Source organism: Pomacea canaliculata, linkage group LG6 (assembly GCF_003073045.1).
Source record: "Pomacea canaliculata isolate SZHN2017 linkage group LG6, ASM307304v1, whole genome shotgun sequence".
Classification (NCBI taxonomy): domain Eukaryota; kingdom Metazoa; phylum Mollusca; class Gastropoda; order Architaenioglossa; family Ampullariidae; genus Pomacea; species Pomacea canaliculata.
The window spans coordinates 25609479-25634415 of record NC_037595.1 but is presented as its reverse complement, the minus strand read 5'-3'; the positions used below and the strand labels follow the sequence as shown (position 1 = coordinate 25634415).

Sequence of the window (24937 nt, the reverse complement as noted above, 5' to 3'; positions counted from 1 at the left end):
CAATCAATATGCAAGTTAGGTTTCCAGCACTGGACTTCTTGGAACAATTCAGTTTCTGCATTTAATTTTCAAATGTAGTTATGTATGTGCTCTTTAATCGCGAGCTGGGAAAAGAGGGGGATGTTGATGTTTTAACTAAGGCTATATAACGGCAAAACAGCAGACCAGGTAAACTATCTGTAACGTCAGCAAAAGTTGTTTTAAAAATGAAACGAAAGTGTCTTTCGAGAGTTAAAATACTAAACTAGATTTCTCCATTATACAGCTTGCAAGATCAGAGCTCGAGTTGTGCTGTGCATAGATGTTTGTCTGCTGCTCAACGCGACATCCTGCAAGTGCTTTGCCAATAACCTCCCCCGCTTCACCTGTGTTCTCATAACAAAAGCATTCTTTTCCTGAGTGTAAATGTCAGTGGTTTTAAATGGGGATGGGTGGGACTGTACTGAAAAGAACTATTTTTATCTTATACCTCAATGGGCCATGCCCTTAAGGATGAAAGAAGTTTCTAGTTACTGAACGTCTGCAATTATTTTAGAGTTAAAAGATTCATTTTTTTCACATAACCATCAAAAGAAATTCATTAAAAAATTTCTTTGAAATTACCTTATGTCCTATTAAAAACCAATATTTTTTATTACTATTCAAATCTTGCATAAATTTTTGTCTGCGACATATAGAATGAGCTTTGGTTGGATTCCATTGAATAAATCATGACTATCCATTAAAAAAGTGTCACTGTATCAAACTCAATACACCCTTTCTTAAAATACATTCATACCAAAGACTCTGCAAAGCTGATTGACTCTCGCACTTAGTTTTGATGTTTGGTGCACAATATTTGTGGTCTCTTTGTAGGACAGTAAACCTTTATTAACTGTTTTTTGAAGCTCCTTCTTTGCGACAGGGTAAAAAGCAGGACATGCAACAATACTTGCTTTTATTGGTAAACGTGTCACAGATCATGTCACCCCTGCCACCGAGGTGCTCGGACGACGACACACAACACTTGAGTAGCAAATCAACACTTGAATGGTACCAATTAAAAAAAAAAAAAAAAATACACAATAAAATACAGAAGGGAGATTTACTTCTACACATTCATTGAGGTTGGGGATGAGGCTGAGATGACCGGCATAGCAACATCAGGGACATAATCACAAAGACGGCTTCCAAGCTAGTTGTAATCATGAACATGCTGCTACACTTCTTTTATGTCATGGTTCTTAGCTAATGATTACAAGCTCACTCCACAAAATGAAGCCAAAGTCGAAATTCATAGTTAAGTACAAAGCCCTCCTCCTTCGCATCCACGTTTCTTACATGAAATATTTTTTTTTTAAATGAAGTTTTCGAGTTTGTTTTTCAACAACTTGAGCAATTGAGCAAATAAGAGTTAACATAAAAAACTCTTGCACAACGCAAAACAGAACTTTGAGAACTGGCAAGACTGACATTTTTGCAATGCAATAAAAATTTGGGCTGAAGGAGACGGGGAAGAAATGATGGACATTTTCATTTTTATTTGGTCAAGAAAGAGGAAGGGAATATGTTTTATAACTGTTAAAGACGTTAACTAAACAGTTAATTCAAGGTATTGAAGTAAAATCTTTCCGGATCACCTAGTTGACTGCAAAAACTACAAACTTTATCAATCTTGTTTTTTTATCTCTGCTTGCAAGTATGATTTACATATCCTAATAAAACAATGTTTTGTTCAATTAAGAGAGAGTATGCACCAGTAAAGATTCATATAATTGCTTTTATAATTAGGGGGGGGGGGGCGGGGTAATCAAATTTATATAAGAGAATTTGTGTGGCTTAATAACAGGAGAGGATGGGGGTTAAGGAATATAGGGTGACAATGTTTTGATATAAAGATTTTCAGAATGTGGTTTTTTTAATTACTTTGCTAAGTCTGTGAAACTTGCTGCCAATTCAAACCATGAAAAACAGGTTTGTGTTAAAACTTCAACAACATGATCCCAAAGACAAAAGTGTGGCAAACTCCTTCCTGAAATATCCATCAGAAATGATGAAATGCTTGTAATACAATCTTGCCAAATGTCAACAGCTTCCTGAGGATGCATCATAAATTATGCCCCAAGAACAGCCACAAATAAGAAAAGTGGCCAAAGCAGTAATTATGTCTTAATTCTTCACATACGAAAATGCTTCACTCACAAAAAGGTCTCAATGATCTTTACGATTACCCTGGAAAAGCTTGTAAAAAAAAAACAAGAGAAAAAAATCCATCAAAAAAGCTGATGGGGAACACGATGTTAACTTTGTGTTAAGCTGATTAATCTTGAAAGGCACTTATTTTAGGAAGACAGGGCACACACGAGGTAAATCTGCAGTTATCTACAGACAGAAGTTCCAAATAGCAACAATGCTAGCTCAACTAGCTAGTGTAAAAAGAAAAGAAATTATCAAAAAGTGAAACAGGCACTTTAATTTTGCTGGACATAAAAAAACTACTTTAAAAACTAAGGTCTCTTACAGCTAAATAAGGAAACCATTTCAGGATGTACAGCTTTACCTGTCACAATCTGAGAGATGAGAAGCTGATGTAACCTGCACAGGTTAGCGTGGCAAATGGAGCCGAGCGATGTTGGCGACATGCTGTACCATAAGCCCCAAATAGCTTACATGACCAAGCTTTCCACACAACTTGCTACCCTGCAGATTTTAACGGTTAATCTTGTGCATTTTTTGCTTCCCTCTTGACCCTTATTAAATTATGCAATTAACACTCTACAAAGTGCAGTCCAGACGAGCTAATGAGTGACTTTTGTGTGTCAGGCTTCCAAGCTGTACGCCATAAGCATGCTCAAAGATTAGTCTAAATTCAGTGCAAGAAATGTTCAGTGATAGCACTGTTCAACCCAAAAGCAATCATGCAGAAAGACTCCTAGTGCCTTCAGCTTCACCTGCTGTTCAGTTCGGGGGGTGGGGGACACCTGCCTGTGAGGTTAGGTCACTCACTAACCATAAGCAAACTTGCACAACGTTTTGAAAACACAACCAGAAACAAAATGTGTATTATTACAAGCTGTTAAATGTTAATACACAGTGATGAAGTGTGAGCTTTGCATATATTGGACGTTCCACAGTGGTGGTATACATATATTTTTTTGTTTTATATTATCGTAACCCATTCACGGCCAATGTAAGTTTTAACTGAGAGGAACTGTTTCTGGCACATTTCTGTGGCTAGGAATCAAAGTTTTCTTAGCCTATATAACTTTTAGCTACTTCAGGGGTTTTGAATTATCTACAACAATGATCTTTATTTACCACAACCATTGAGCTGCATGCAGATACTTTCAGATCTGAGCCACACTGTGTGTCAGAAACAGCACTAAAAGACAAAACACACAGCACTAAATAGCTGACTGGGTTAGTGTAAACAAACAGAGATGGTCTTCAAAGGTATAAAATCTGGGATTTTATTGCATATTAATGATAAAATGGTTACAAAATATGCAAAATACGTTGGCTGGTTATGATAAGCAGAGGCACCAGATGGTTAATGTATTAACTACATCAAATTCAAGTAACCAGTAGAAAGATTAATGTGATTAATATGCAGGAAAATGCTCGTCTTCGCTTGCTATATTAGTAAACCATAGTCACAGAAAGGGGTGAGAGGAAGCGACACCAAGATTCAGAAAGCAGCAATCTCTGCTGAAGTCATGTGTACGTCTATGTCCACACAACTTTGGCTGAACTTACCAAGTAAGGTAAAAATGAAGGGAGCAGGATTCATTCAAATGTCAAAAAGAAAATTCCCTAGAACCAAGTTAGAAAGAGAAGCTATACAAGTAGAATTTCAGCACTTGGTGGAAATATGGATTTAGATCATTAAGAAATCTTTTCAAATAAAAAGGACAGAATAATGTGAGAGCAAGAGGCAGAATATTATGCATAATAACTGTTGCACAAGCAGTTAATAGATTTTCAAATTTTCCCTCTCAAAAATGTTTTTCTCACTGTACAGAACCTCTTTTTTCCTCAAGGTATCTTGCATTTAAGACAGCAGTCAAAATAAGGTAACATACAAAAATATACTTTTGTGATATTCTTACCAGTTAACCCTGGGTTTGGAGGGCATGCGGTAACATCAAGATTAAGTAATAAGGCACTTGCAGGTTACAGAATAGGGCTACTGACCCAATACTGAGGGGAGAGGTTTGGAAGAAAGGGAGGTGGTAAGGAGGGGTAGGGCGATGACATTGGCTTATAAACTTCTTAATACTACTGCTTTGTAGTGTAAAACCTTTTGATAGCAAATTACATCAACAATAAGCCATAATAAACCATACAACAAAATCTGCACAACCTATGGGGACGGAGAAACCAAATGAGAAATATCTTAAATTGTTGAGTTCGTTTGATTCTTGGGCCTTATTTCAGCAATGATGCAACCCTTCATGCTATGGTGTTGCAGCATGTGTGACATTTTTCTTGGTTATGCAAGTCACTGACAGCACAAGTTTGTTACTGTCATATAACCTTTTTTCAATCACAGCAGTCTTAAGTAACATGGTGGGATATCACTATATAAATTTATACATTGTACCAGTGTTAAGTACCATGGTGGGCTATCACCCTGTAAAATTGTTTTTGATCTGTTTGACCTTTCTTTTAAAAAAATGCAGTCTGAAAAAAACAAAAAAACAAAAACAAAAAGCAATTTAAAAATTATAGCTGGTAGCTGTAAGCCACTAAGTTTTGTCAATGGAGCTATAAATATATTCCTGCAGTCAGCAGTCAATCTTAACACCACCTGCTTTGTGAAAAGATAGCCATTAACGAAACCAAAATCTGTTAACCTAAAGTTTCCTAGCTATTAACTTATTAACAGGTGCAATAGTGTTAAGTATCAACAACAGTCACCAACACATAAGTTAACAGCATGTAAGAGGTTAACAACTGTGAGTTACAAAATGCTTTGCTTGAAATCTAACAACATTAGCTGCAGCAGTCAGTAAAACTATATAGGGTTATCGTAATTCGTTGTGAACATGAACAGCAAACAATCACAAAACATGAGTATGTCAACAGGCTAAAATTCCCAACAATGGCTCATGTGCAGGTAATTAATAAACTATCCCCAAAATACGAAGGAAAATGCATGGGTAATGCTGGCAATAGTGCTGTAATGAATTTAACACTGTATAAAGATGGTGCAGCAACAGGATAAGCTGCTTGGAGATGCCATGGGCAGTAAATATAAGGTTGTAATCTGCTTTAATTTGTAAAACAATTTAATAAAATAAAGACAGTGAAATACTCCAACCTAGTAAGCAAGATAAACCTTTTTTCATAGATCTTTGTGAATTATTAGTCTACCATCTCTATTTTGCTCTTCTAACAATTTTCTACCACTGAACAAGAAGCAGAGACTGTTTTCCTCTCTTAATGTGTCTACTGATCTCTACACAAGTAGTAAAATCTACAGCACTACCACCAGCCGAACACCTTGAATAGATTCTATGAGTAAATTACACAATCCGATGAACTTTTGAAAGAGTATTGCTTCTGGATGAGATACACAAGGCAAACATTCTCATAATTCTGATGCTCCCCTAGAACATCAAGCTTGCAAATAGGAAGAACTGACACGGGTCTCAAAAATAAGCATGAACAAATGACATTCTTCTCAATCTTATGTTACACTTTAAAGGAAGCATACTTGTTGACTCCAATCCCAACCATCTAAAGGGTAAAAACTGGAGTATCCACTAATGATATGACACTACTGTGACCAGCTTTGTACAAAGTTTAAGTACATGACATAAGCACAAGAAATGTATGAAGCTGAGCCATACCAAGTTTTGGTGGAAACTAAAAAGACTCCAAAGATACCAGATCAACAGTTTTTTTAATTTGTGTGGATAGCCTTTTTTTTCGCCTACAGATAGGTCACAAACTCTTTCAGCAATTCACACCTTTGTCAGACAAATTAACGAGTGCACACTGTCTGAGTCAGCATGTGATTTCTCATTACTGACAATCTCTTTTACAAGAATAAAAAGGGTATACTCTACACAAAGCAAACTATGAGAACCTGGTGACAGAAAAAACTAAGGACCATATAAAACTGAAATTTTATCTTCAGTTTTAAGCCAACCTTCAAGTCACTAAACAGATGCTTATTAATGAATGAGACAAGAGAAGGTGAATGAGGAAGCAGACATGTAATATCAGAACAGTAAAGGCCATGCACTTGATAGGAACTGGTTCCTCAACACCACACAAAACTCAGGTAAGAAACTGCAGTTTCAGACAGCACCTTAATCTAGTTTTTCCCTTAACTGAAAAAGTTTTAAGGTGAAATCTCACTTTTTCTGTCCCTATCAACATTCAAGGTATCAATGAAATAATGAAATAAACACTATTCCAAGTAGGAAAAAAGTACACATACACTGAAAAACAAATGGAAAATGTCACCAAATATAAGCTGATGAGTATGTTTCAAAGAATGCGCAAGATCATTTTGTTCATATGTACACATACTAAACCTCTTGCATATATTACATTCCCACACCAAAGTATCTGTATCTAAAAAAACATTTCCCAAGGGAAAAAAGATATGAATGTTCTTATTTCAGCATAAAGTGATATATTTTGCATAGATATTACTGATATGGTTCTTAAAAGAAACCTTGTTCAAAGCTGAGATTCTCTGTACTTTCAAATACTGAGATTGTATTGCCAAAGTAATTTTTAAAAAAGGTAAAGAAAAGGGGTTAGGGAAGGGGCCACCAAGGATATCGATATGTTTTACAGTCATTTTTCAGCAGCAGACTGTCTTCTGTGACCTATCACTGTACTGAATGTACAATATAACTACAAATAAAGTATTGCAAACTTGGTTGCAAATTAACGAGTATTATTATCATGAAACATTTTGTACAAAGTGTAAATAATTTTCTTTTCAAGATGTATTTTGTTTTTCTCTGCATGTTTCTGCTACATTTTTACACAAAAATACCAACAAAACCATCATCTATGAAGTCTACGCTACAAACGAAATTAAGAAATTTAAAAAGTCTTGCACATATGTAATATTCAGCAAAAGATTTTTAACGTGTACTTACAAAAAAATTATATATAAAAAATAAAAATAAAAAAAGGTGAATAGAGTAGGCACATGATTTCACACACCATATTGTTGGGGTTCATCAATGATTTCTTACAATATTCAAATAGGCGTTTGCCATTTGTATTCCACATTATTGACCATTCAAAAAAATAAGACAACGAGCACAGAAGTGTTAACTCATCTGCAGGTACACACAAACATATAATGACAAGTACAGGTGACCACCAAAGCAACTGCTATTTTCAAAGTCGATCCAAGTCAAATTTTGCAAATTTTGTTTAACCTTTTGTATACCTCAAAAATATGCATGATCATACCACTTTAACTAAGGAGCCATGAACGACTATAAAAACAGCAGGGAAAATCCGACTGGACAAAAATATGGAGGAAAAAAAGACACAAACATAAAAGCATAGCATGTTAACAAATTCGTTGAATGCATGCAATGGTGGACACCTACACTGAGCCAATGTCTTGAAAGGAAGTGGGGGAAAGGGAAAGTTAAAAATATCCACACATGGATACACATTTTTGCCTGGTCTCCACTCTAACCAGTGCACAATCTGCTCTTCTTCACAAAAACCTCGTTAGTGGAGTCATTAGTTTTTTTTTTCTTTTTTGGATGGTACAGAGGCACTTAACTGGCTGCCCCTCTGCATGGAGTGAGCGGTGAGGTGGTCATGACAAGTCATTGTCCCGTGAGTTAATATCACATCCTCACTAGGGCAGTTAGTGGCGTAGGCATCGAGCTCGGGCTCCCAGCTTCAGTAATACTGAGTACGTGGTGTGAAGAGGCGAGTGAGAAACACCGAAGGGGCGCAGAGGCCGCCAGCCAAGCCCATCTCTTTAAAGGCACAGGGGTGCGACCAAGGTTAGTTGCCAGCTGGGTTAATGAAAAATAAAAGAAAACAAAATGTGTTAGGTTAGTTTGTATCTTATTGGTTTTGAGTATGGCTACAAATATCAGCATTCACTGGTAAAATTAAATCAAAATATTAATAATGATTTTTTTACGTGTGTGTGAAGCTGAATCTGAGGCAAAAATAGTAAATGTGTATTAAATACTAGTAATCAGATGCAGAGGCAATCTAGAGTATATCAACAATTGATGAGTATAAGAACATGAATATTGCACAAATAGATAATTCTCAAAGGACTCTCAGCATGCTGGTTGTCAATATCATAGTAGTAACATAATGTCAAACATGCAGCACCAATACTACCACAAGATGCTAAGCAGTATGTCCTATTAGCACTGAACCCTGCTCACTCACTCATACTGAAGCCATATAGTAATCTGCCTAAAGCAATAAGCCTGTTATTATGCAAATGGATTACTTATAACCCCTGCCACCCTACTTATACATGTTAGACTGGCTACTGCTATTAGTAATGTTTGCTATCTGTGATAGCACTTTACTATAAAAAAAAATATTGTTTATAGTATGCAGCACAGGACATTTTCCTGTCCAGTTACCAAACAGGAAAAGTCTTGAGATGGGGCTGATTTCAGGCTTTCAACGAACACTATGTATAGGGAACACATTTTAAGATAACGTGGGGTGCCACCTCTAGACAGTGGTGTAAGATATACATACATTATGTTTCATTATGTTTAGGAATTAGAATATCCATAAATTTTGGTCACTGCATGTCCTACAAGTTTAAGAAAATGTTTTAACATCTCACACAACAGAATAAAATAAAAATTAAGCAGACATCAAAATAAATGGTTTATTTCAAAAAGTCTATAGCAATTGCACATACTGAACAGTTGGATTTCTTATAATTTTTTATGAGCTTTCTTTGTACATGTCAAAACAACAGAAGTGAAAGAGTTGGGTTTGCAATGGTAAAAAATTTGTGTAAATCTATCCTAAAAAAATTTCATCACAAAAAATATATTAAATGCACATTTATAAAAATTACAAATTCGATGGGAAAATTATTATAATCATCACTTTCATACAACTTTTGGAAAGGGCGACTATTCAGAATACTTTTAATCGACATACCTAGGTGATCAACGGACATTTTTGTTTCACAAAATTAGGCAAGTGACACTTAAAACACCAGAATGCAGATTTTAGTTAAAAGACCATTAGGGACTACTTGCATCTCATTCTGTAACACAGTTACGCTGGGAAGAAGTATATGCTGAATAAAAAACAGTTTGGAGTTTACAGATATCACTTCGATTTCTCCACCTATGGATCAATGCTCTGGTACACTTTTCCTCTTGGCAAATACAAGACAGAACAGAACAAATCTGGGATGTTTTGATCAGCTACTTTAACATAAAAGTCTCTTTACACAAATGTAAAAGCATACTTACCAAGTGTAAAAAAATTAAATACAATAAAATGGGGAGGGGAACGGGAAAGGGATAAGGAGACGGACAGAGAGAAAAAAGCAATGATCCTGGATATAGTATGAGCAAATGAATTTGAATCTTGAGCACAAGTATAAACACAACACACAATGTGATCATGGTGTAAACTATAAATGACACACTATTGTTAGGTTTGACAGAAGTATTTAGTTCTCAGCATTTTGAAAACTTCTTTGAACGAAATTTACAATCCAAATAAAATTGTAGACTCGTTAAGTGTGTGTGTCACTCACAGCTGAAATAAATAGCATGCAACCTGCAATCACACTGTGTAATGAAGTAACCAACCTGTGTTAATTAGGAGAGTGTAACCCTTGTGTAAGGGTGGTCTCTAATGCCAGCTATAGAACGCCTGATTTTCGGCACTCCACCTAAAACAGGTCAAGTCTCAATAAACAACAGTTAGAAGCATCAAAAGAAAAAAAAAAACGTTCATAATATTTTACTTGAAAAAAAAACTTAATCTTTGGCACTCTGACCTGATCACTCTTGGGGAAAAAAAAAAAAACCAACAAAACAAAACAGATGGCAGACACAGCAGCACAAACTACACAGAATCTCTTATGCCCCAGTCAGGCCTTATCTATCATTTCTTCTATGACTGATGGAGTTCGCAGTCAAAAGCATGCAATCTTTTAAAATGTCATGCAAAGAAAACAAAGCACGCAGCATAGCCTCTGAAAGCAAAAGTGGCCAAGTGGATAATAAAAAGATTGAGGAATTGAAAAAAAAAAAACAAAAACAAAACAACAACAGTAAACTTCACCGAGACCTATTCTGAACAAAGCTTTTTTTCCAAGAAAATTATTTGCACCTTGGAGATTTTTAATCTGAGCATAACTTGACTCAGCGTTTGCTTGTTTTGTAACAATTATAGTCACACCATTCCCTTTCTACATACTGTATTTTTACACTGTTTGTAAAGACTCGGCCGGGTTTGTCGTTGTGGTAAAATAAAGGAGAAATTACAAGTTCTTAATCAATATTAACAGCTGATGACATATCTACAATGAAAAGCCGCAAAACTTAATGCATGTGTGCAGGGATACAGGTACTGAGGACTGCTGCTGCATGCATATCTGTAACCACACTAAGGACTCCTTGCTAAAACCATGATAACAATAAAATGCACATATCAACAAATTGATCTAGATACAAAAAACACTAAGAAAAGAAACCTACAAAAATTAAAATATGCATATGATATGCTGACTGAAACAGAGGTTTTTCTTTAAAGACGGGCAAAATACCTGAATAAAATGTGTTCAAACCACTGAATGACAGACTATTTTGAGGCAGCTGATTCTGAAAAACTGAAAACATATATGTTGCAACCGATTGAATAAGGAAAAGGAGTAAAGGCAGTGAGTATATAAAAAATTCTAATCAGGAGAAAAAGAAAGCAAGTGGGAAGATTTATCATGGTAGTGAGCATGTCTCAAAAGCCCAGCAACTGTACATGCAATATTTTGCCATGAAATGTGAAATGCTCAGCAAAATAAACAAACAAACAAACAAAAAAACAAAAAAAAACAAAAAAAAAAACAAACAAAACCGATGAAGCATGTACATCTCTTGATTGTATGCACATCATGCATAAATACCAGCAATTTATCCCACAGTTATACATACACTTAATCCTTTCCTGATTGGTAGAAAATGAATATAAAGACTTTGTTACTTGAAGTAAAGCCACCCTGTAGCACATTTAAGACGGAATAATGACATAAAATTCTATTAGCATCCTGTAGTCCTGATTAGATCTGTGTAACAGCCTTTGCCTGGATATGTTTTCGTTACAAATTCTACAGAAAGGAAAGCGATTGCAGGAATCCCTAAATTTTTTTTTTCGATAAATCCATATTTACTAGTGCTACATTTGATTGGGTGGAAAAATAAGCCTTTATGCAACAATTCTATTTACAGTTACAAGCAGGTCTAAGAATAGCTGGAATGAAAACATCTAGTCTAATAAACAAGAAATATGAAGGTGAGAAATTTAATAACCCGAACTAAATACTGCAAAACAAAACGGAACATAAAATGACTGGATGAGATCAATGACACTGCCATACTGTGAATTCCTAGGAATGTAGAACTGCAAACAATGACTTAAAAAAGAAGGGGCTGCCCTAATCAACACTAAAATCACACACATACAATTCTACAGGGTACTGAATGCACAAGCAGGGGCACTTCCTTTCTGATTAAGGCACACAGATTACAAATGTTGCACACACTGTGTCCACAAGCTAAACATCTGAAATAAGTCAGATCTTAGGAGCTGGCACTAATGTTGGTGTTAAACATTTATGTTACAGAAACCTGCTTTTATTGATCAAACCATCTGAAGAAAGGAGGAATCACAACCAGGCCTAGAGCAGCACATCTGATTTTACAGCTGCTTTACGCTGTACTTTGTACATGTCTTATATGTTTACCCCATCCTTAACAGAGCTTCAAAGTAATCTATACCATGAAGAGCTCTAAAGGAGTAAACTATGTACAAGAGAGGAAACTCAAGAATTTGTATGTTCACTGCTTGAATTTTGGTAACAGTATTGGGAATTAATAATATTTTAAATGACAGTTATGCAGACAGCTGGAATGTTCTTTATGTATAAATATTGTAGATAAATTAAAAATCATGCCCCAAAAAACCCCAACAAACCCAAAAAGCCACATATCTGGGACACTACTGACACATACAAACATGCTTACTTTAAAACATCTAATTGAAAAAAAAAGAAGGCAAAATTCAATTTTAAAAAAGTACCTGAAAGCAATAATGCAATCATGATATCCATTGTACCAGAAATAACACATTTTTAAAAAATGTTTGTCTTATTGATAAGACAAGCAGCAACATGCTTAGTTCCCCCTCGTCTTCACCAATATTACCAGATTATCTGGATTGTAAGGTTCATAGCTCTGATAACGACCAATGAGCACCCTGACAATTTTTAACAGTGCTTGAGCTGTAATCTCACCAACTACAATTTTTTTTAAATGGAGCAGACCAATATGTTTTGAAAGCAGCGTTATAGATAAAACTGAATGAGTTGCTTTAAAATATGGATTTCAAATGCACCACCTTTATCTTTGTCCTTGATATCCATTGTATCAAGTGTTTAAGCTTACTGAAAAAAAAAACAAAAAAAACCAAAAAAACAAAAAAAAAGCTGTTTTCATGTGAAAATTGATAGTCTCGGTGTCTGAAGTCTGCCACCCTGCAGCACAGGACAACCAACGCGAAGTAGTGGAACAAAATACTGGATTGTATTTCCACTTCCCTTTCATCCAACATCTCGTGTTTCCTTCACCAAATTTTCATAGGAAGCCTCTATACTAAATGGGCAAAGTTATTCATATTCTTCTCAGATATGGCAACTCATCATACAAACATACCGCCAGCAGTAGGATCAATGTGAGCAGGGTATTCCAGAATTGTTGGTGCTGCCAATCCATATGGGTAGGGGTGTTCATACGGGTTGTACATCAGCCCACTTTCACCTGTTGGAGAGACAAGTGGTGGTGGGGCACTGTTCATGATGCTTTGTGTGGTGCTCATAAGTCCATGGGGCAGGCGTGGAGCCAGAATGATGGGAGCTCCTGCTGGTGATGGTGTGGCTGTGCGCATAGGTAATTGAAGTGGTTGTGCCAGGAACCTCTGGGCATCTGTTGAAAGAAATAATGTTCAGATATCACAGAGGATGCACAAACAAAACTTTCTATCAAATGGATCCAGATGTAACCCGTGATTGTAAACTTCTTCCCTCATCTAAGCCATATTGTGGGGACATGACTTCAGAAAACAGTTGAAACAGTGAACTGTCAACAGGTTCTTATATGACTAAAGATCTTTCAAATAGTAACTCCATTTCTTTCTTTTCAAATCACTACTTGATCTTTTTTTTGTGTTAAACTGGAGACAACTTTAAAGTGTTCTGCACCACCAGGTTGACATAAGAATAATGAAGTTTTTCCTTATGCTTGACACAAAAGGATATAGTTTTGTTTTGGAATATGAAATTAAACATTTGTGTATTACATTTTCTCTTAGTCAATCACTATATATCGGCTTTTAATTTAAGAACTCACCAATTTCATTCATTTGTTTCTTTTTGGGAAAAGATACTTGAAACTTACATTCACTGAAAATAACTTTTGATGGTATGAATTATTTATTGCCTTTTGCCCGGTTATAAATGTTGGAAGACTAAAGACTTTAAAGACTAAAACAATCTTATTTTTATTGCAAGTTAGATGATAAGGGACTATAAAGAAAGAGGTGAAATGAGAGAGCACCTTTAGTTGCTTTTGAGAAAATTTTCATTTTACAAAAAAGCATGTGCAGATTTGAAAAAGCTGAACTGTTAAGTTTAAATAAAAAGGCAAAAAATGCATGTATACAGTTTTAAATACCAAGAAGAAAATGTTTGGAAGAAGTAAATGCACAACTACACTAAATTAGCTACATCTGCCAGAGAATACTTGACTATGGCAAGAACAGAACCATGAGGAATTTAAAATGCGGCAAGTACAGTCACAAAGGCTTTGAGAAGAAAACCCCAAACAGAAAAGTCAACAACATGCAATTCCATGGTAGCCACATGCATTGTAAAGTAACAAAGCCAACCAATGCAACTTGTGAAGGTGTAGAAGAAAGCAAAAGAACTGCATTTCTCACTGTAAATCCCAGAGGTGAAAAACTACAACAGTAACAGACAAATAAGATCACTGAGGGAGAGAGAAAAAAAAATTTATTACATAAAAAAAAAAAAAAGGTGACAATGCTGTGAATTGGCCAAAGTGTACAATACTTTAAAAGCAAAACCAGTGTCACAGTCCACTTAAGCCAGGTCATGCTGATCTTTTGACTATGGTGTGGACATCCCAAACATGGTAACATGAACAGAGTAGTGAAATCGGTAAGCCAAACACCGCACACATACGCTGGCGAATGTCATACAACTTACGACTTGATGCAGATGGTTGCGAAACAGTGGCGGAGGGTTTTGTGGTATCACGATAAGTTCCATTTATAATGGCTAACTCCATAAGTTGCCGTTTCTTTAAATCATCCTCACCGTCAGGCTGGAAGGTGGAGAGAGAGAAAGCAGGAGCATGTTAACACACATTCGTACAAATGAAGACAATGTTAGCACAATAGCAGGTACCACTTACGGATATGATGTACTGCAGGAATGGTTTTGGCATCGCGATATGTTCCATTTAAGATGGCCAGTTCCATCAACTGTCGTTTCTTCAATTCATCTTCTCCATCAGGCTGCAAGAAGAGTGGCAAGTTCCGCAAAATCAAGCAGGCACTTAATGCTATCATTCTGCTGCAGCCAACAAAAGCCTTTAGTTTTCAATATCCCTCATATACTTAGATGTACTTCACACAAGTCAAAAAACAAAAAAGCAGTATGAACAGATCAAGGTGTTCTGGTTCTGAAATCTTTTGGTTCATACTTGCATTAAGTCAGGGACCACAGGAAAAAAAGTGGCCTAAATCCACCAGTTTGAACCCAAACTAACACATTTGGGATTATGCAATGTGCTACCAATTCTGACAAACCATAATTATGACTGGGTGGAAAAAAGTTTTATATGAAGATCCTTTTGTACCGTGAATTTATAAAAAATCAGTGTTCTTCTTCAAACAAATGTTGTCATTCATTTTTCTTTTCTGACACGGGAGAGCACACTATGCTTCAACCCAACAGCAGCAGACAAAAGGTTTGCATGACAAGATGATATATTTTTTCTTTTTTTGCTCCAGTGATGCCCACAAGAAGCTGCATAAAAAATATTGGGGTTTGATTAAGGTTTTAAAAAAATTACCTGCTGATTTCAGGAGGTATGTACACAACCATTTAATTGAAAGCGATTATTTCCAACTTTGTTTTTGAAATTGACCAAATGTCCAATTGGGAAGAACTGCCTTTAGAGGCAGCAACTCTGGTGAGCCATTTTAATTAATTGCTAAAAATCTCGTGCTGCAGATCAGTTAAGTAAAGCTAAGTTTTACCGAGTACCTATCTCCCCTCACCCAATGCCAGGAAAAAAGTGGCAGTGGGTACAATTTACATGACAAATGTGCAAGTGTCGCTTACAGAAACTAAGGGATGGAACAACAGGGACATCTTTTCCTCTCTCACACACAGATGGGTGGAGAAGGAAAAGAGTGGAGACACTCAGACAAAGAAATTCATTATCATCACTCAAGAGCACTACAGAACAGCCCACTGTCAGCACCCTGCAGTCAGGAAAGCCTTCTTCAATATGGCGTGCCCTGATAAAAAGGGCAAGCGCTTACTACTACTCCCCAGCTCCCACATAAGAATTCTGCCTTCCCCTCTGCATAAAACCCAGGTTGAAGATGAAGCCTCGACTTTAACTGGGATAGATAACAGGAAGGTTATCATTCAACAATCCACCCAAACACCCCACCATTTTTTGCCCTTAAGCAGGTGTGAAAAACTGCCTTTTATCATGTACAGCATAAGGGATGTATACCAATGCACTACCAGTTGACTATAGAGAATATACAGCCTGAACCCCCTAGATGACTGTTATCTACCATCCAAGTTCATCAAACTGCTTAAATTTCTGTTCTCCAGAAGATTCATCAATTTCCATCAATATGTGCCACTTGATTTGACTTGAAATCAATTTGCATCCAGTAGCATCTAGAATGAACATTTAATTCAACCATGACACCACACTAAATTCTGACATTATTTTCACAGGACTATCTGTTAAGATGGAGTATTTTACAACTTCACAAACTAAATAAATAAAAATTATGACAACAATAAAACCATTATTAAAGACACTAATAATTGGACCAGAAGAATATTGTACTTCTGATTTTATCACAGAACTTGTAACTAAGCACGTCATTATTATATTAATTACTGCTTTCAGATAAACACTATATACATTGTTCTTGTAAAGCATCATTATTATAGTACAGAAAGTATCTAATTGTCATCTTGGCTGAGAACTAAAACACAATTTTTGTTTTACTTTTTTTAAAAACAGGAAATGGGCCTACAGAAATTTAATTTAAGTGCAAATGCTGATGTTCCTTCACTTGAATTATCGGACAAAAAATTTAAAGGGGTTCTGGGGCCTGGTAGGGTTAAGCTAGCTCCTTTCCATCCAGCTAGTGAAATAGGTTTCAGAACTAAACAACTGTGTTAATCTTGAATCTTGTTAATACTGCCATACACCCAATGGTGATGACTTTTTGATGCAGCTGCTTTTTAAAGCTGCTAACATTCTAGATCTTCATGAAAAGCAATGCGATCATCTGACAAGAAAATGCTTCATTATCTTGACATTTTGTTCCATTAAACATAATATGCAGCAGCTGCAAGCATCTAGAAAGTACTCACAGCAGGTACGAGGAGCTTTTTGACTTCCTGTACAGCTTTGGCTAGCTTGGCTTCTGCACGATTTCTTGAATCCTCAACTGTGATTAGCACATGCAAATCCTCATTCAAGTGCTCCCAGTTTGCCTTGCCACGATTCTGCTCCTCCTGATTTAACAGTTAGGACATAATACACATTTTCTTCCTAAGCATCATCCATCCAGATCACAAGACCTTCTTTTAAAAAAAGAATTTTTAAAAATTATACAAAAATAAGCCAATTCAAGATCAAGCATTTTACGTTTTTGTTTTGATTTTTGTTTGCAGCTGTGGCAAAGATATGTAACTGCATACATCTGAGCTAAACCTAATAAAACAAAATACTTTTATTGGGGAGGGGGTAAACCATAAAAGCTACACAAGGACTAAATTATGAGGAACATATAAATTTAGATAAAAATTATTTAAGTTTTGGAAAAAAGTGCCGAAGCTAGATAAGTATACCTTTACACAAAACCTGCTGACCTTTACTTTATCCCTCATTGAGCCTTTGCCCCGAACCATGATCTTGCATCCTGTCTGTGTTTCTAGTTCTTTGGCAGTCATACCTCTGGGTCCCAATATCCGCCCAACAAAGTTGAACTGAAATAGAATATTTTTTTTTTTATCATAGCAATCATATTTAAATAAAACAAGCGCTCAGCCATTCTAGAACAGATGCTATAATCCTGCTTTTCTGAACACACATGCTGTATTGTGTCTTTGTTACTTTCTCGTTTCAATGTAAACCCTTCTTAGGTAATGCTGGTTAATAAGACTGGTGTTAAATTCTCATTAGATTTAGCATTCCAAATGCATTTGTGATATATGGACAACACATGCGGCCTGAAAATTCAGTCTTCATGCCTATGGTATGCATTTTCAAGATTTTAAGTGTATGGGACATGCAAGTCCGATTTACATGCTTATAATGACATGCATAGTGCAGTCACACGTTCCCACCCAGCCTCCAGATACTATGACCAATTTGAATTGTTTAACCAGTAGCTCTAATCAAATTGGGATAAAAAAAACAAACTTTGGTGTTAAACGTTTGTATCAAGTGTTTTGTCTTTAATCAAATAAGAAATTTTGTGAAATTTGTTTTAAAGAACTAAGACTACTCTTCATGAAACAAATATGTAATCTACAACTGGACACCTGAAACATTAAACAACCAAACATAGATGGCCTTCTGATGGATCAAACTTACTTCTGGGTGGTCTTTGACAGGAACATAGATCTTTTCAGAAAGCGTGACAGGTGGTCCTTGGGGCTCTGGAAGCTTCAATTCCAGTCCAGGATTGTGGAACAATGCTATCCTAACTCTGTTAATCTCTGAAAAATACACACAAGAGTCGAGTGCTCTGGAGACAGCTAGCCACATGACTTCTAGAGTAACGTCTATTGGTCTGTCTTGTCCTTCCTGGTACCTGTGTCAAACATTGGTTACCACACTCACATCAGGAAAATATAATCTCTTCCTTAAGCATCTTGACCACCTGAACATTTTTTTTATATCCTTCATGCAAACTGTTTGCATCCTTTATGTGAAAGCAGGTAACCACTGATATGAGGGCATTCCCTATTTACTCAAAACATCCATAACCAAGCCTTGGACTGAAGAAATTTCACACCTACTATGATGCTGTTTTGCAATATGTAACCTTAAAATAAGACCATGTGCATATTCATCATGGATGGGAACATCTGAAAAGAACAAACTGACCCTATTCTTTAATGTAGCATCCTACATGGACGTAAAAGACAAGGCGCAAGTGTGTATGTGCAAATCCTGTTCAGAATGGACAATGCACACACCAGCACAAGTTTAGAATTTCCAAGCACACACCATGATGGCATTGTATCATGTATCTGACATTGGTGGTAAACCATAGAAGCAGTTCACACTACCTTCTTGGTTTTAACTTAACTGTACATTAGCAACTTTCAAAATTATATTTTTATTCCCACTTGCTGGCACGCAGAAACAGTATTTAAGTGCCAAAGAAAAACACTTTGCACAATTAAGAAACTCACTTTTACGACAAAAAGTGTTAAAGAACATATATGAAGTGACATTTATGATACGACATATATGACACTGAATCTCAAAGTTAATGACGCATATCAACTATATGCAAGTGAATGATACTTTAGCAATTAAATTCTGTTTCAAAAATCAAACTTTTAAATGACAAGTTTTAAACACCAGCTGCAGTTGGTATGTTGACAAAGTTGCTGAGAACTGTCCAGTATTTCTCAGTTTTTCTTCATACAAAGCCAATAAGCACAAAAAAAAAAAAAAAAACCCAGCCTATCAAGCATCCACTATTTCACAGAAATGTTTGGCGTTCAGGGTAGTGACTCACAACAAAGAACAGCTGCTCACCCACCCCCAACTACTACAGGCAGTGAACAAGCGTGCAAACCCACACAATCTTTAAAACCAAATTAACATCTGCCAGGTATGCAATTTCTGAAACGAGACCATTAAATTTCATTAATAACAAACAAAAACTCAGACTGAATTTGATCACTTTGAACTTCCTTTATAAAATAATGCAGCCCAAGGTTTGCAAACAATGTCGTTGTGACATAAAGTTTAAAGTTTCCTTCATCAATTAGTCTCTTGGCCCAATCCTCTGTGAGAGCTTAAAAAATTAAGAAATAGCAGTATCAATAAAACTTAAGGCATTACAGCAGATGTTTAAAAAAAATTACTGCCTGCATGGCAAATACCTAAAAAAGAGAGAACTTTTTTTTTACAATCTGCAATAAGCAAATAAATTTAAATTGGACAAAATAACAACGATGTATCATACTTTATTGGAAACTTGGTTGTAAGACAGATGAAAAATAATTTAATACTGGCACATTAGAAAATGGAGTGACTATTTTCATTGCATTTTATGGTCCAGATCATTGTTAGTCCCTGCCTACAAACCCCACTCCTAATAGGAAATATTACTCTCCAGAAAGATGAAAATATCACCAATCATGCTTGATCTGCCTCTAATAAAATCGAGGTGAACTGTTAACAAAAATGAATCTGCTCTATATCCATAAATCATGCTTCATTAAAGCTAAAATATGAAAAGTGATTTCTATTGTACTAAAGAGGTAAATAAAAAAAGGTCAGTCAAATTTAGAAATGTTTCTGTAAATGCTGTTTAATGTGCAATAACTTGTTTTACATACTAATGGCAATGCTGACAATAAACCTATCATTTTGACAACTAACTTTTTTTAAAAACTAAATATTGTGAGAATTCAGAATGTGAACATCTACAAAACTGATGCCATAAAGAATCTGAAACTATCAGTGATATGATTACAATATTAAAATACTTTTTCTATGTGGTTTAGGAATTATTGTCTATGTGGCACCCTATCTCTACGATAAAGTCGACAGAAAATAAAACAAATATTCTTAAGTAAAAACAGCTTTTATCAGAATTATTTGAATGTTAAATTTTAATTAAAATATACTTTCTGAAAATGCCCCACGTCGCTGCTTCCATAAGACACATAGCATTCAGTATCTTGCCATGATGGCAAGTGCAACTGTGGTCAACTATCACTACCATCATTAAAAACAAAATCGATGATGCCCACCCTCCTGCCTTTTTTTTTCCTTATAGCACATTCTTAATACCATCATGGTAAATACTGCCACTTAAACACCAGACACTCTGCGTATTTACTGTGACATTGTAGTAGTTGTCAGCTGGAAGTGACCAAAGGTTGCAGTGTGGTTGTAGCTGATAACCAGAACATCTGCTTTGTACCTTTGTTACACTGCTGCTGTTGTTATCCCAAAAATGTTTGTGATGGTTAAGTGTTGAATACTTCATATGTCTTGTATCTTCTTTACCCACAGACACAAAGAAGACATCTGCAGTCATGTGAAGTCTTTATCATATAATTCTGGTTCTAACTTTGATCACACTCTTGAGAAACTGGTCCCAGAGCGCAACAGTTAGTTCCTGTCACCAATACAGTGAGGAATGCCTGTCCTATGCTCAGATCTCATCTTGGGCTTGCTGTTATTTCTCTGCATGTCACATCTTTTACAGGGCTGGCTGCTTTGCCTTGATATAGCATTAGTTGCTGCCTTGGCATAAAACACCAATTTCCTCTCGCACCTCCTGTCTCGTGCATTCATCATTTAAACAGTCTGTTCCCTTTGTTTTTTTCGAGTTCAAACCAACAGGCATCTGGCAAATGCATTTTAAAAACAATGTAAAACACGCTTACAAACAGTTTATCTCAATTCAATATAGTTTTGCTCCAACAGCGTTACTTTTTTTCACTTCAGTATAACAAAAGCACAATGTTCCTCTCCATTTTTGAATAGGTGAAGCATGTGCAAGCATATCATTAGGAAATTAAAAAATCATCTATATACTTCTGGAACACGTGTGCAAATCCACACAAGAGCAGATACTAGTAAATGTAAACATAATTCTTAGATATTGCCTGGGTTTTCTTTTAACACCTAGCCAAGATGAAGACAGTTCACAAAGATGGGTTTGCTTTTTCAGTCATTTTCCAAAAGGAGACATGTTTGCAAGGTGAAAAGGATGCAGACTCTCTACATTTCTTTCATTCACAATTCTTTTCATCAACGTCAGAAATCCCAGAATGTCTTTGTGAATGTGTAATTCCATTTACGATGCTAACATATATCTTGTTCACATACCACTTTCAGTTCAAGCAACAGGACTAAACTGACTCTCCAGAGGCTAAGTCTGGATTGCCCATGTTCACAAGCCAGCAAAGAAAAACACTTTTCACTGCAATCTGGAATAAGCCCTTGCAAATGCTCTCTCATCTACATATCCTCCAGGGAAATATGTTTCTATCTCTTGTAGATATGTCCACTGTGTCCATGGCTTCACAACTGAAGTATAAAATAATCCTTCAGGCTGCTACTGTTCTACTCCTCCAGTGCTGCAGAGAATACTATCAAATTTATCTTGAGAAACAGTAAATTATAAATACAGGCAACATATAGAAAACCATTACTCTTCAGAATTTGTAGAAACATTGTGCACAATAATCTGGCCACGACTTTAAAAATCTTTTTAAACATTCTTTGCAGCGAAACATTGCTGACAAATTTGCCCTGCCTGCAATAAAGAAAAGGCTGTGGTCTTTATAATTGCAAGTTGTTTGAATGGCAGGAATATGTGATTTAGGTTAGAGGCTGTGACTCTGACAAACCATTGACCAATTCAAAGATGCATTTAGGCACTACTTCTTTATCTAGGCAACAAAATCAAACAAAAAATAAACAGCTCTAATATCAGTTACACAATCTATGTCAACAAAACCAAACATTTAAGACAAACATTGCAAATACCAACATAAGGAAGAATTTATGTACAGATTCTACTGAGTGCTGTTCAGTTTCATTCCCTTAAAGCAAATGTTTATGAAAGGTATAAACATCTGAAGAAAGAGGTGTGGTACATTACCTCTGTCGCATCTTCGCAAAAGGTACCATGCGGTACTGAACTGTACGTAGATGTGAATAATTCTCCCATGAACAGAAGTAAAATCTTCCAACTTTGGAGGCAAACATTACGAGGCATTGGATCACTTGAATTTCATTTGGAAAGAGGATATACTCGTGCTTACTTCATTCGTCAGATAGTGCAATTGCTAAAAAATGTGAGTCTAATTAAAATGGTGAACAAATTTAGACTAGTACAAAATCCAACTATGCTGGTATAATAAAAGGGAAGTTGGGCGAAATAAAGCACAAAAATATTAGTTGTGTATGGTTACATGAAATTTCAATCACAAACCGCACAAGTATACTAAGTAAAATGTTACAGTACACAAAGCTAAGACAGTTTAAGAGGTTATTTATTATTCAATGCAAGAGCAAGGCAAGAAATCTGAGCCTTCAGTCTTACATGAAGCTAACCATGGGAGGTACAGCTGTAGCAAACTTGTAGATAAGATTAATTATCAACATGCAAAAGATGCAAATCTATACTCAAGTGTTAACCCATTACTAACAATCATGGCTGAAGCCGTCCCCAAGGAGTGGATTACAAAGTTTTATTAGCCTTGGTGTTCACAAGTGAAATGAGAAGCATCATTCCCAGCAGTGATGTAAAAACAAATTAAGACTGTTAATAATAGCACATGTGAACGTGTAACTGTCTCAACTATCCTGAAGACCACCAGTATAAAGTAAGCAGAAAAATCTTACTAGGCAAGGAAAATTCAGGGAGAGTTTTTCTTGTAGCTAGGGGGGTAAAAAAAAACACGAAAGAGCATATACAGAAAACGTCTTTTTATGGAAGCAAATGAGCAAGCTAGACTGAGACGAAACCTGGCAAAAACCGGCATTCCTTTTAAAAATATTTGCCAAGTTACTGCTAATAACGATAGGCTAAATTGAAAATTACTTGAACACCTTTTACCTTGGGAGATCTTGCTTTTCTTTTCTTAAAACATTGTTAAAAGTGTACACCATTAAAATTAAAATTTTCAACCGATTTTCCATGTCTCAAGTAAAAATAATGCAATTACCACAAAATCTAAATTATGTGGAACTGCTTTCAATTTTGCCACTGTCATCTTGAAAAACAATAAATGTCAATTAAGTCTGCGACTTGTTGCAATCGATTTCTCAAGAGTTGGACGGGCGCATCCTGTAAGACATCAGAGAAGCCCATCCCTAAAAAACGCCGTCAGCACCTTATCTGTCTGAAGCTAGGCCAACATTTCTGCTCGAATAATTACCGCCTGAAAAGCAGAGCCACATACACGCCTTCCCGACTAAATGCTCCACTTGTGCTGCAAGCACACGGAGGTGTAGGTTTCAAAATGGCGGAGTAAAATCAGAAGCTAGAAACCTTCATTGGAATGCGGCTTTTCTTTGATTGAAATAAACAAGTATATTAAACTTTATGTATACTACGTACAAACACTCTACAAGTAGCACTGAAAATGCCATCGTCTGTGCTTTTTGTATACTAATAGTACGTTTAAATATCTCCGTCTTCCTTCTCATCGGCTCGCTTGCAAACTTTTTTTCCACTGAAGACAGCTTTCACTTCATAAGCCCGACTGCTGTCGTATATTAAAGTTTCTCGAAATCGAAACTTCTATCAAATTTCGTGCTCTAGCAAAATTTCAACTTCAGAACGATCGAATCTGCTCTATCAAAAATTGCAGGTAACAAAGGTCTATCTGAAATCTGAAACAAGTTGGACTTACCTTCGTCTAAAAGTTTTTCCACATGAACGAATATGTTTGGCAGAGCCTGAATCTGTTTCTTATCTTTTAGTAACTGGGCTAGGTACTCGGGATTGTTACGGTCATCTTTGTTAGTTTCAGTTCCCATGTTAAGAAGCGTTGAGCTCTGTAGCAAAACTACCTGAGTTAAGAAGGGTTAGATTCCAAACTACAAACCACAACTCTTGTTCTCTAAACCCTCTTTCCATCAAAATTTGTTTATGAACACGTGGGGCCACAGCGCATGCGTCGGTGTAGTTGAGTGCATTTGTGCAGCGGTGAGGGGTGTGAGGATAGTATTCATAGCCTTTTAATGCTACAAAATTGCAAGATTTAAGGTTAACAATAACAATAAGGAGTAATTTAGTAATTTATAATAATGTTTATGTGGTAGTATTATACAAGTATCTACAGGTGTATAGCTGAGCAAATATTTTGTGAGGAGAAGAAACCCCCCCTGAGAGTGGGAATGTCCTCAGGCCGCGAGGGGGCTTGTGACAGGAGTACGCTGAAATCTGGAAGTTGGAAACGTGCAGACGATGCGCGAGGCAACAACGCCAGCGAGGCATGGGTACATGGTGTGTCAGAGAAAGAATTTATGAAGTCGTGTTTACTGTTGCTGATTGGAGGAAGCCGGCAAAGAAAACTTAGTCGCAGTAGTCAGTCTGGCGCACACGAAAACCCGCCTCAAGTTGGAAGCGTTCGCCTGTGGTTCTACCGTTATTTCCCCCCAACACCTCCTACTGGTTG

The 24937-nt window shown here is 36.2% G+C and overlaps 1 protein-coding gene across 9 annotated transcripts; it reads right to left on the bottom strand.

Annotated features, from left to right (window-relative positions):
• Positions 1–846: 846 nt before the first annotated feature.
• Positions 847–24415, bottom strand: LOC112566599 (protein quaking-B-like). Of its 9 annotated transcripts, XM_025242850.1 has the most exons (9): positions 24170–24415; positions 18141–18265; positions 17393–17530; positions 16913–17056; positions 14483–14600; positions 12912–13181; positions 10754–10816; positions 9792–9874; positions 847–7994 (listed from the first exon to the last, which is right to left on the bottom strand). In XM_025242850.1, the coding sequence occupies exons 1-8, from the start codon at positions 24294–24296 to the stop codon at positions 9801–9803; spliced, it is 1059 nt and encodes a 352-aa protein (XP_025098635.1). In that variant the 5' UTR covers positions 24297–24415; the 3' UTR covers positions 847–7994; positions 9792–9800. The 9 variants fall into 9 exon arrangements, 8 of the variants coding, with proteins under 8 accessions (XP_025098635.1, XP_025098639.1, XP_025098641.1 ...); XR_003099658.1 differs by having other exon boundaries at positions 9792–10816; XM_025242854.1 differs by lacking the exon at positions 10754–10816.
• Positions 24416–24937: the final 522 nt, after the last annotated feature.

Coding starts and splice junctions, on each gene's coding strand:
- LOC112566599 (XM_025242849.1), bottom strand. CDS start 24,296: ATGGGAACTGAAACTAACAAAGATGACCGTAACAATCCCGAGTACCTA. Junction 14,601..16,912: donor AAAAGCTCCTCGTACCTGCT/GTGAGTACTTTC, acceptor TCCACCTTCCAG/CCTGACGGTGAGGATGATTT. Junction 10,817..12,911: donor CATTGATCCTACTGCTGGCG/GTATGTTTGTAT, acceptor ATATGTTTTCAG/TTTTTCAGAATCAGCTGCCT.